A 12,962-nucleotide genomic window follows, 5' to 3' on the forward strand; every position below is an offset into this window, starting at 1 on the left:
CTCAGAAGGAAAAACATGAATAAAACTTCTACATCAAAACAGTAGCTTTAATTACCAACCCATTGGGTAAAATACAGCAGCAACTCCACCTCTCTCTGCATGTTGTGCCAGCTGCTGGCCAGGGCTGGCTGTGCTCTCTAGGGAGGAGCAGGAAAGGAAAGTCAGCCTGCCACTGGTAGTGACAATGCACTTTGAAACTGTTCACGTATATCAAGAGCTCAGTGTCAGGAACTTGTGGGAGTTCCTTCCTTATTTTTTTACCACATCTTTGCTTATTAGTGTATTGCATAGTGCTTCAGACTGCACGTACAGTACACCTTCCCTTCTTTCTGCTTCACTGAAAATGGGGAAAAAAATATACTGGATATTTCTGGGTTTTATTTTAATGGCAAGTACAAATTTATTATGTGCAATTTAATGCTATGATTGCTAGGATTTATTTGGTGCCCAATATGAATTTTAAACCTTCTTTTTCAGTCTTGTCAACCTTGGATCATTTTCATTAATCTCTTTAGTTTCCCTCATTATATTTCTTCACTTCAAGACTTGCCTGATTATTATTAAATATGTCTGCTGCTAACACCCATGACACATAACAAGTTGTCAGTGTCTTTTTGTCAAAGATATGTTTCTTTTTGATTGTGGCACCACAATTTATTATATATCTAATTATTCTTGACTGCTCCGTAAGAAAGTTTGCTTTGTAAATTGTGGTTCAATTTAATTTATAGCTGAAAGAAAAAGGGTTTTTAAAAAAGTCTAACATAGAACCTCATTCTGCAGTGCACATGCCCCTGATAGTGAAATTCAGAACTAGTCAACAAGTATAACTGTGTAACTCTTGTGGTCACTTCTAAGACTGGGACCTACCCTCTATGCTGTATTCTGAGCTGGCTGCATGCACTTGTAATAACCAGTTTCTAAGTATTACAGGAGTTTTATTGTTTTCTGGAAAAGTTTTAATTTATTGTGTGAACTGATGAAAATCTGGAATTCATTGAAGACTTCTTTGTGTTACAGTTAAAATTTTTCAAACAGAAAAATGCGTGGAGTTTTGGAGCCTAGACTTGGATAATAGTTTAATTTCAGTGGCTGCCCCAAGGATACATCAGAGGAGCATGTGGTTGGATATGGAATAGAATTAGTTACTTAGTGGCAACTATGTAACCAATTAGATTTGTAGGGTTTTTTTGTTGTTTTGTTGGTTTTTTTTTGCATGGAGGTTAATTTTCTTCTGTATTGGCAGTACAGGGTCTCTGGGTTAGGCGAGTCAGGGAAACTTGAGTGTAACCACTCAGCCCAGGGACCCATTTGTTGGAAAATCAGCTTTCAGCAGGCCAAAGGGAACTGCAGTGTTGTTTGTGTAGTAATCAGAACTTACTTGGATACTGAAGTTTTACTTCAGCAAAGGCTCAGTTTACTTAGAACATTACATAGGAGTGGACTTATATTTTCTTTCAGCAATGAAAAACTTAGATAGTCCTCTTGTAGTCCTTGCAAGATTGCATAGTTATCAGAATTCCATATACAAGGCACAGCACATCACCAGCAATGGAGCTGTTCATCACATGCAGTGGCTCTTAAGAATATTAAAGGGAGAAAGAAAAAGTGTCTTTCAGTTTTCTGAGCTGTGTTTAAATTCAGTTCAAATCCTTTCCCCCTAAGATTCATTTATAACTGTCTATGCTATTTCAATTTGAAAAGTGAAGAGATCAAATCAGCAAAGTAACATTTCAACAATGTACTTAGAGATTGTTCTTCCTCTATGTTATCAAGGCAGTGTCTTCCTTCTCCATGAAAAATGTGCAATACCATTGTATACATCCAATAAAAAAGAACAGCTCATTTATTTTGAAGAGGAAAAGATTTGCATGCTCTGATACTGAAATGAAAAACCCATCATCCTCACACAAATTCTGGAATAAGGCCCTCCCATCAACTAGAAAAAATAATTGTTCCTTGAATATGTAGAACTACAGAAGTAACAGCACAGCTGTTAAGGAGTTTAGTTAAATGGTCACACTGTATCTGCCAATAAATGCAATCCTGAGCACAATATATGCCATAAATACAGTGAAAACCCATGGTCACAGTATTCACATTCTTCAAAGTAAGTACCATATATGAACTGTATCAGTGGCGTGCATGATATGATTAAAATATTAATATAATTACCAAATACAAATTTTTGACACTTTAAAAATTACATATATGTAATTTTTTCATTACATAAATTACATTACATAAATTAGAAAGAAAAAGACTGTGGAAAGCAATACTATACATTGTGGAATAGCTATATCCAAGTATAAGAGAGAGGTGTCTTTGGGTACTACCATTGGTAGCAGGTTTTTATTTCATACAAGTAAAATTAATTCATAGGTAAGTACATACTTGCTGAGTGCAACAAATAATTTCCTAATTCAGAAGACATGGCTTTTAAGGTACTCTTTATTAGAAAAATAATTGAGTTGCCACTTCAAAAGTAGAGATGGATCATCAACAAATAATACAAATAATAATCCAAGTTCACTAATTAAAATAAACAAACCAACCAAACTAAACAAACAAACAAGAGGTCACGGGATGGATTTTACTTTGGCATGCATTGCTTTTGGAGACAGAAGAACTAGAACTATTGGACTGCATCTAAAAGTAACTTTGCAAAACCTGGATTTAGAGTTCATACCATTTGTTTTTTTTTTGTTGTTCCTTTGAATCAAAGGAACTTGGACTTTGCAGCGCTGATCAGAGTAAAACCTAAACACACACAAAGACATGAAACAAGAGGCAAACTTTGCTCATAATGAAGCTAATACGAACAGCATGCCAGCTGCTGGGCTCTGCTGAAGCAGTGTAACATCACTGCCCCAGAGACAGTAAGCACCTTCATCTTTCTTAGTATTGTGAGTTACGGTCATTTGGGGTTTTAGGATGCATTACAAAATACTAAAATTTCATGCTGCAATATTTTTATTTTTTATAAAAGAAACCTGGACAAGATAATGGTTGTGATGCATATGGTCAATTTAGATATCCTTTTTGCTGTACAGTCCAGCTACATGGTCAGCTTCACTGCAGATATTGTAGGATCATTCCTGGATTGTGGTGAGAATGAGCTTGTCTGTATCTGAACTAACATCTAATTGAAACACTTTTATCTGCAAGGACCAAGCGTGAAAAGAACTAGTAACATCAAAGAGCAATTTAATCTTTCTCAGATTCCCTGCAACCAAATTGCCTCTTGATTTCTCAGCGGATAACTGAAAACCCATGCCTACGCTTGGTCTGGGTTATATTTTTGCATTAGGTGTAAATGCAATACTAATGTAATACTAATTAAGCAAGTACTCATTACACACTGCAGGTCACGATAAGGACATGATAAAGACAATATTTGTAGTATCTTGACAGAATTATACGAAATCATTTTGTATCATATTAGAAGCCAAGATAATTAGACGTATTTTCATTTTGTTCACATCTCGGACAATGTTATTTTGCTTTTTAAAATATTCCATGCTTTTCAACAAGTGGGTTTTGAGGCCTTGTTTTCTATCTTACCATAGATTGCTATTTACTGACATATTAGCATCAAAATTGTTAAGATTTTAGTTCCTTTGTGATATTAGTAGGGTATCGGAATTGTTCAAGAATATTTCAGGCATCTAAAATAAAATAAGCAATGTTTTGAATAAGCAATGACAGAATGTATTCTTTGGCATTAAAATAACTTCAGCATATATCCTGATATTTTAACTAAATAGTTTACATATATGACTGCAGGTGGTCATAGAAACAATACTGTATTAAAGAGAGTAGGAAATTTCTGTGAATATTTTAGATGAAGACACTTATTTTTAGCCTATTGTCTTACTTATCATTAATTAATGCAAAAACATACTGTTTCCTGAACACTACTATAATCCTAAAATTTTGAAAGATTTCGCAGGAATCTAAACCAGTTTGGCTTTCTTTCAGATAAAAAGGGCTGAAAACCAGAATGGAGTTGAGGAAATAATACATTTACTAGTTAGGTACTTTTGAAAGTTCTTTAAATACTCTTAAATTAAAATATTTACTATAATCAAATTGAGTTTACTGGGCACCACCATCACAGTTACATAGAGTAGGTTTGAACAATTGTTTTTTGAATATAGAGATGTGTAGGTGAAGCTGCCTGCTCAAGCAAGTAAATGACAGTAGACTATGAATTTCCTTATTTTTTACAGCTGTAGAAATGATTTTGCGATTGGTTAATGTTATTTCTGAGAACTGAGGAAAGAGCGTAGACTCTCCATGGAAGAATATCTACCAAAGCTTCCAGATTTACTTACAGCAGAAAAAAAGAAAAAAAGAAAGAGAAAAGAGAGAGTAAGAAAAAAGAAAGAAAAAGGAAAGAAAAAAGAGGGAAAGGAAAAGGAAAAACCCCGTAACGGTTTTATGATGAGTTCTGTAGCTTATGGTGGCTGGGGAGTCTTTGGGCAGTTGTAATAAATATTTTATTATAATTTCCTTTAGTATTCAGTAGCATTAACTTCTGTGATATGGAAAACTGCATCTTCAACTACACTAAGCTGAAGTCAATTCTAAGATCTCATGATTTGTAATGAAGAACACTATGCAGCATGATAGCCTCTTGACTGATCATACACACACTTTTCTTCCAACAGCTCAATCTGTTGTATAATTCAGATTCAGAGTTTGTTGAATCAGTTTTTCACCATCCCTTTTCAGTGACAGTTTTGCTCTTTACCTTTTTTTTTAATTGGTTGAAAGTGATTTTGTGACAGTAGAAAATTTTCAAGCTTTTCCCTAAAATACCTGGGGACAAGTCAGTCCTCTGTTAATCTCAGATTTCCAAAAACAGATTTATTATTTCGCAGGAAATCTGGTACAAAGGATTTCAGAACCCGACAAACATTAGAAACACACTGTTCAAAACATGAAAGCAATGTTCACCTTCTTATCACGCACACAATCCTGAGTACCTACCAAATTTCAATTACACTTTTACAGTCTATTTGATTTGTAATCAATCTAAATAGGAAAACGGTGGAACAGCGAGCAATTTTTAATTAGCTACATGTATTTTCTATCCAAATAAAATCATGACATGCATTTACTTTTAAGTAATGAACATCTTTGTCACATATCCTTTCAGTATCTGTCTTGAATTTAAAGAATGAAAAGCTTTTATAGAGTAGATCTGAATATTTGAAAGGCAAACTTTAAGGAAAGGTGTCAGTGAAATACTTGATTGAACACTCTGCCTCTTGTTGCTTTAATGCTCAGAATCAGAAATGCACTGCATGGGTCAATGGCAAAAGCAGGTTTAGAAGCTTGACTGTGAGGTTTGGCTATATAATATAAACAAGATGCCAGAAAATACTCAGCAAATCAGTTAAACCAAGATTAACATCCTCCACATGAAATCACTCATTTCTTCCTATGTCACGTTCTACTGGTTCCCCTGGAATGCCAACCTGACAGTTTGTGCATAGCAAAAGGATGAGAGGAGCAGTCAAAGGACACAAGCTCTTTGTTAGATACAAGAGACATTTAAAACAGACTAAAAAATTACTTGGTGGTTTATGGCATGAAAGTCTAATTTGCAATATCTTTGACTTGATCTTGAAAAATGCTGAGAATTTCCATTTCTAGTTGAAATCTGTGGGAGCTTCTTGCACATTTGTCATGTATTTAATTTGGACCAAATTTCACCAGATTCCACCTATGTCACAATGTTTTTTCTATTATCTTTAAAAGAAGTAAGATCAAATAACGTCACACCCTTGGCATACTACACTGTGCTGCACTAATAATCTATATTAAGAATAGACTGTGGCATCAAAAGTGTAGTAATAATGTAAGTTGCTTAATAAATACACAGTCATGAACTGTCTTGCTTGAGGTGAAAACCAAGCATTTTCTCTTTGACCTCCTTTCTATAGCACAAGCAAAAGTGCTGTTGTATGATACACCTGCATATGCTAAGTGAATAAGGAATTTTTTGTGGGACAACTTTTTAAGAATATTTTCTTATATTACATTTCTTCTTGCTGACTTAGTAGGCTTAAATAGTAGCAAACCTATTGCTTTGCTGTAGGGGCAACGAAACTGTTATTTCTGTAATATTTCTGCCTGGATATAGTGGGTTCAGTCTTTATGTCTCTAAAACCATCTTCCTGATCAGCACTGCAGTCAAACCTCAACAGTGTCTTAGTTTCCCACCTAGCTGGAACTCCAGAAGTGAGTATAAATCTCAGATCTACACGCCTTGCTTTTAAGGCAGAAAAGCAGTCTTGACTATCTTTCAGTCCACTTCTGTAAGATGCAGTCCTTTAGCCCTCTGAGAATCTAAGGGTCCGTTCCTTAATCTCTCCCAGGTTCAGTTATTCTTCCTCGTCAGACCTTGTCGAGCCCCTAGTTGTTGATCCAGGGCTTCTTTTTATACTTTCTAAAAATCCTCAAAATTAGGAACTTTTCAAAAATTATTGTTACCGATAGTGCACCCTACATATCATTCTAGGCATTTTCTTTCATTGCCTTGTGCACCCTGCCAGGAAGAGATCTCATGGTTCCTCATGTGCTTTTTCTGTAGTCTCTTCTGACCAAGGTCCAAACCTGTCCTTTCTAGAAGGCTTTCTTAGTAAGTAGCCGTTCTACCAGCACAACAAAGGTCCACCTGGAATTGTCAAGTCATGTCAAAACCAGGGATAGGTGGGAAAAAGGCAGGATGGCTATCAGCTATATGCAAAAGCCCAGTTGACACTGGGTTGTTTCTCTGTCAGCAAACTACTGTAATATAGCTAAACATCAAAAAAACCTCAACACGGTCAAAACCTCAGCACCTGTCATTCAGGTGCTGGTTGCCAACTCTACGATTTGATTGTCATCTCTCTCATCTGAGTATGCCCTGCCATAACTATTGAATGTGGGGACATTTGTCAGACTTGTACATAAAACCTTGGTTTTTTCCTTTGATAATTCAACCAGTAAATAAGGGAAGGAAGGACTAAATAGATCATATAAAATTTAGTTAGTTTGGTTTACATTCATTCTTCAGTAAAACATGTCTGTTCATTTATAGTATTTTTAAAACATGATTTGAAAGAAGGTTGATCATTGCTAATGCTTGCAGAGGCTTTCAGATTTTTTTATTTTTTATTTTTCTTTATTTAGAGCAGAATAAAGCCATTCAGGGCTCTATGAACATATGAACATGGAAGGGAAAGGCTTTTTTGTTGTGTGGTGTACCATGGTATGGGTTATCTTTTCTCTGCCCCTGTTTTTCATTAAAACATAGCTAATGACCTGGCTTTTTGCATCTGTGTCACAGATAAAAATTAAATGTAAATCGAGAGTACCCAACAGACATTAAGAAATGAGCAATCTGAATATAGAACACTTAAACTTCTACTCTTTTTAGTGCAGATGTGTAAAACTACCAACCCAATCCCATACCTGTTAGACACTCAGATCTGATAACGATGGAAAGTATTCAGTATTTTAAGTTCCCTGTGAAGTACCTTGCAAGATCAGACCCTGATATTGCCAGTGATTATATTCTGCATAAGGGTTCTAAATCCATAACAAGAAAGACATTTGTTTGAGGTATTTATAGAACTTCTGTTTGACTAACCATCTGTGCTATGATGGAAGTATACACATGGTTCAGACTGAATAAAAAACTATTATATGGATTAAAATAGTAACTTTGACACTGCTACATCCGAAGATTTTACTGCTAGTAACTGTCGACCTGTTTACATGTAAAGGTGAAACTTTAATTGTAAAATCTTAAAGGTAGCATGAAGAAAGAGTGTGACTAGTCTGTCCACTTCAAAAAGGCTTTGAAGTTAAGGGATGCTCTTTGAATGTTGCACGCCTTTTAAAATTGCTGCTTGCTTAGTGTCTGGATTAACGTAGCTGCCTTCCTCAGTTTCCGAGAAGCTTTCAGATACATTTGTGAGTGCAAAGGTAAGAATATGCTAGGGTATTTTACCATGTTTTCACTTGTCTCAAATTTCTATTCCAAAATGAAATTCATGCCCTTTTTTGTTGTTCATGGTATTCAGTACAAATATTAGCAAAACATTACAGATGTAGACAGCTATAGCTTGGAGTAAACTGCACTGACAAACCTTGCAGTGTTCATTCAGTTTTGCTTCTTTCATCAAGATTATCTTTTGCATGGATCAGTATGTTTTATATGTTCAAAATGCTGAGATTAGGAATCATAATGAAACGATGAAAAGCACTAGGCTATGATAGGATTGGTTCAAAAATTATATGTAATGGTCACTTATTATTTATTGAAATTGCTCCTTAGGAAAGATTATTGCACAGCAAATTTTTGGAAGCTGGTTATGCTTGTGCAAGATGGTAGGAAATTGAAGTTTCTGATATTGCTTCACAAGATTAATTTTCTTTAGGGATAACCTGGGGAATTCTTCAAATTGCCTTATCTTAGCTGATGTAGCACCATCTGCCACATCTGCAAAGAAGCTAATTGTTTTTAGGAGAAGATGTGGTGTTTTGGGCTTTTCTTTTATTGAGTCTTGAGTCATCAAGGTCAGTATTTTTTAATTATTTAGTAGGAAAATAGAGGCAACTGTTTTGCATTTTGCTCAATAATAAAGGATATATTATTGCAGTTAGTGCCATAAACCCTGTAACTATTTGCTACCATCCTCTAATTAAAAAAAAAAAAAAATTGTATTTTTCATGAGAGCATTTAGCTTTGTAAGAGAAAAGTATCCGTCAAATTCATGAATCAGTAAGGCAGCACCTGGTGGCAAATGAGACCGTGGAGACTTTTCTGGTAAAGGAAATATTAATGTGAAAATGCTGTATTTTTTAACACTGGGTCATAGGTCCAGGTTCCCACCTTCAGTTTCAAAAACTAAATTGTAAATTAGGATCTCTCACATGAGCCATCCTTTAACAGAGATTGCTTCTTATGCCTGCGGCCTGCAGTGATAGTTCCAAATCAGATGAGCACATCCAAGTCAGATAAGCATTCTCCTTCACATAACAAGGGAATCCAATGCAAGGTGAGAATTAGGACCTAAAGCCTTAAGCAGCTTCCTTTATCTTATACTGAAAAGGCTCAGATCTTTACCATATGCCTTACAAGTCTCAAAAAGACTAGAGCTTTGTATAAACTCTTAGCGTGAAGTAATGAACATAGTAGGTGAATACAGAGCTATCATTTGATGATGAGATAACTACATCTCCACAGCAGTTTCTTTCAGCCTCCTGCTGTCGAGAAACTAATGAGAGCAGGCAGCTTCTCAAAGACAGAATAGTTTTTCTCTGGGGAGTTAATGAAAAGTAGGTTTATCTTACTGGATTTGCTGCAGAGCGAAGGTGGCAGAGCTGTATGGCCTGAAGAGGGTCTCTTGAAAAATCACATAAGTTTTGAAAAATAAAGCTTAGAAGGGGATAAAGAAAGAGAAGAAGAAACCTTGATCTGGGATAATTGAAAAAGAGATGTTGCAAAGCAAAACCTATGTTCCATGTTGAAAGAAAGACCCATGAATCTAAAGGTATCTAGACAGAACCTCATATCCTGCACCTTCCTGAGTTATGGAAGACTGGGGTGTGTAACATTTATTTCACTCATCATGCACTTTTAACAAAATTTTCTATATTTACAAGTGAAGAGTGGGCTTATTTTGGAAACAACACAGATTTTGAATGATTAAGAAGATTTTAAAGATATTTTTCATTTTCCATGTGACTAGGAAGACAACTTCTGTATGGAACACATAATGTGTTACCCTTTACTGAAGCACCATCCAGAGATAGCACAAATTTATTTATACTGCAGAACATGACTCCTCAACCATATTTTCCAGCTACTCTTTAATTTACAAATATTTTATTTGCACTGCTTCATTAAGGTCCAAAAAAGACCTTCGGTTAGTGGCCATGCTATCATCTTTGTTGCTTTTAGACTCAGCAACACTTGATGCACTAGAAGTTCCTTTCCCTGCACACAGTGTAACAGAACCAACAGACATTACCAGCATATCAACTCCCTGTAGGGCAAAGCAATGGCAAAACCACTCAGTCTTTTTCTCAGTGAAGAGCAGGAGAAAACAATGGCTCTTGTACTTCAACCTTCAGACTTCATTTGTAATTTACTATTAGGTTGCAGAAGTGATACATCTTATAAAAAGAGGCAGTGCACAGCTGCTTCTGTGAGTACTGAGTTGTACTCAGTACAGAGGCTAGACTTACCAAGGAGAGTACTTTACTTACTTATAATATCTGACCCTCTGAATATGTCAGTTTATTTGTAATGAAGGTAGAAAATCAGAACAACTTCATATGTTTAATGTCCCTTATTTTGTTAAAGAGTTCTGTATAAGGCCTATAAAATGCTATTTTGCTTTGTCAAATGCCGGAAAAATTACTGCCCAGAAAATTTACCATTTATCTACATAGTATGAGCATTACAGCAGAATTTTGTAAACAGGCAACAGTCTGCCTCTTAGATAAAAATGTTGCTGGTATCTTAGAAAGTGTTAAGTGATATCACACTTTTCAAGTGAAGTCAATTAACCTACATGTCTCACTTCTGCATCTGTATTCAATCCTCCCAAGCAATTCAGGAAGCTTTTTCCCAATTAGCAATTAATAAGTGCTAAGTTAGTTTTATGTTTTTCATTCACTGCTCTAGATCTAGCACATACAGATACTTTTTTAAAAAGTAATAATTACAGAATAACACCACATATATCAACAAAATTCTTATTGACAAAGTTACTTATCAGCGAGAGTTCACAGGTGGTCCTATATTCGTAACTGGTCCTATATTCGTAACTGGTCCTAAGCAGTATCAGGTGAAATATACATATACAATCTTTAAGAGAAGGGTAGCCTTACTGATGGATTGGGGCTAAAAGTAGAAGCAGCCTACTCTTAACATACTGGCTTAAGCTCCAGCAAAGGTGACTTATGAAAATGCGTTTTATTTTTTAATTGAGCATACAAGGAAATTGCACATGGTCTGTTAGCCTGTTGGAACTGATGAAAGATTATTTATTAAGCCATGGTTGGTTGTTACGGTCTATCACAATGTGTTCCATATCTTCTCATAGATGGCTTGCAATAAATTAAAAGCACTCTAGCGACCCAATTTGGGAAGCAGAACTTGAATGTGTAGGGCATTCTTTCCCTAGTACATTTCTGGAGAAATACCCCTTTAGCACTGAGTCGTCTTTAACTGTAAGCACATCATGTCCAGAAAGAAAAGCTTTGGAAAGGTTACAACAATATGACTGTGTCATGGTTTAAACCCAGTCTGCAACTCAACCACGCAGATGCTCACTCACCCCCAACCCCCTACCTCCCCCCAGCTCCCGAAGGGATGGGGAGGAGAATCGAAAGAATGTAACTCCCACGGGTTGAGATAAGAACAGTCCAGTAACTAAGGTATAACACAAACCACTGCTGCTACCACCAATAATAATAATAATGATAACGGAAATAACAAGGGAACAGAATACAACAGCTCACCACCTGCCGACCTATACCTAGTCCAACCCAAGCAGTGATCTAACCCTTCCGGTAACTGCCCCCAGTTTATATACTGGGCATGACGTGCTGTGGTATGGAATACCTCTTTGGCTAGTTTGGGTCAGGTGTCCTGTCTCTGCTTCCTTCTGGCTTTCCCTCCTCCCTGGCAAGAGCATGAGACTCAGGAAGTCCTTGGTCAGAGTAAACATTACTGAGCAGCAACTAAAACCATCAGTGTTATCAGCGCTGTTCCCAGGCTGAAAGTCAAAAACACAGCACTGCACCAGCTACTAAGAAGGAGAAAAATGACTGCTACTGCTGAACCCAGGACAGACTGTTACATTGAAGGAAATCTTACAAGACTAACCTGAGCTATTCCAAAATAAGTGTGAAGGGTGGTACCAACTGTACATGCAAATGACTTGGCTGGGGGAACTTGTTTCTCTGATTTTGTATTTCACATCTGCACAGTCCCAAAGCAAATATTGTCACCTCTGTTGTAAGTAACTGATTCTCAAAACAGAGAACGTGCATGGCTTACCTTTGCTCTAAACCTGCTATCTATCAAGGTATTCCATCTAGATTACAGAATTCAACCACTCCTGTTGTGGTTTTTACAGTTTAATTACTACCCCTCGACCTCTATCCAGGCAGATAAAAATGCAGCAAACATTTCTTTTTTCTACCGAGCTAATTAATGCAGAGAGGATTTTATTTGCTGCTCCAAGATGCCTGCTTGTAAAAACAAGCTAGTACCACTTTTTACAGTGTCATTCAAGAGAGGCAGATATGATTATAGGTAGCCGTATGCTATCCTCTAATCTTCAAAAGACATTGGTCTGCTATTTTATATCCAAAGTATGTAGCTCAGGAGAGTCTTCCAAAATGAAAAAAAAAACCAACAAACAAAAAGTAATAAATAGGCTAGTGACATCAGCAAGGAGAGTATAGACAGCTTCTTATAACCTAGGTTACATCTCTTTACTGAACTGCATTTTGCTATCAGTTGAGGTGTCTATGTAGCTGAGTCACTGGAAAGGTTTTGGGGTATCTGTTTCTTTTTTATTCTTCAGCAACTTTGAATCTCCGCTGATGCATGAAGTTCCAGAGCACCAAGGCAGCAGCACAAACAGTTCGGCAAGCAGTTTGGGAAGCTCTGTCACAGCATGTAAGAAGGTAATGTCTACGTTTATGTTATATTCAAAGGAAGATACATCCCAAGTTATAGTTTTGCTTTTTAGTTTTTGTCATTATTGGAGAACACAAAAATTAACCAATACCTAAGAAAGAAAGAATGATACAGAAAAATAAATTTGGGGGCTGTTATAGTATCTTGCAATTTTGTCCTACCGGTCTATGCTGGTCTGGTCCTAAAGTATGTTACACATATATGGGAGATAATCTCCCCCTGCAGATTTCTGTTTTCCCTC

At 36.3% G+C, this 12,962-nt stretch overlaps 1 protein-coding gene across 5 annotated transcripts in view; it reads left to right on the forward strand.

Annotated features, from left to right (window-relative positions):
* The window catches only part of SPHKAP (SPHK1 interactor, AKAP domain containing), a 69,169-nt gene that overhangs the window by 6,355 nt on the left and 49,852 nt on the right, over positions 1 to 12,962 (forward strand). For all 5 annotated transcript variants that reach the window (XR_009743261.1, XM_061452975.1, XM_061452973.1 and 2 more), the window contains exon 2: positions 12,606 to 12,708. Coding sequence is in view for 4 of the 5 variants with exons in the window: in XM_061452975.1 (XP_061308959.1) it covers positions 12,606 to 12,708 (103 nt within the window). In the remaining variant the exon portion in view is untranslated. The remainder of the gene's footprint in view (positions 1 to 12,605; positions 12,709 to 12,962) is intronic.

This window comes from Pezoporus flaviventris, unplaced genomic scaffold, assembly GCF_033815535.1.
Source record: "Pezoporus flaviventris isolate CSIRO_AGI_PZ_B2104156 unplaced genomic scaffold, CSIRO_AGI_Pfla_v1 ptg000013l, whole genome shotgun sequence".
Lineage (NCBI taxonomy): Eukaryota > Metazoa > Chordata > Aves > Psittaciformes > Psittacidae > Pezoporus > Pezoporus flaviventris.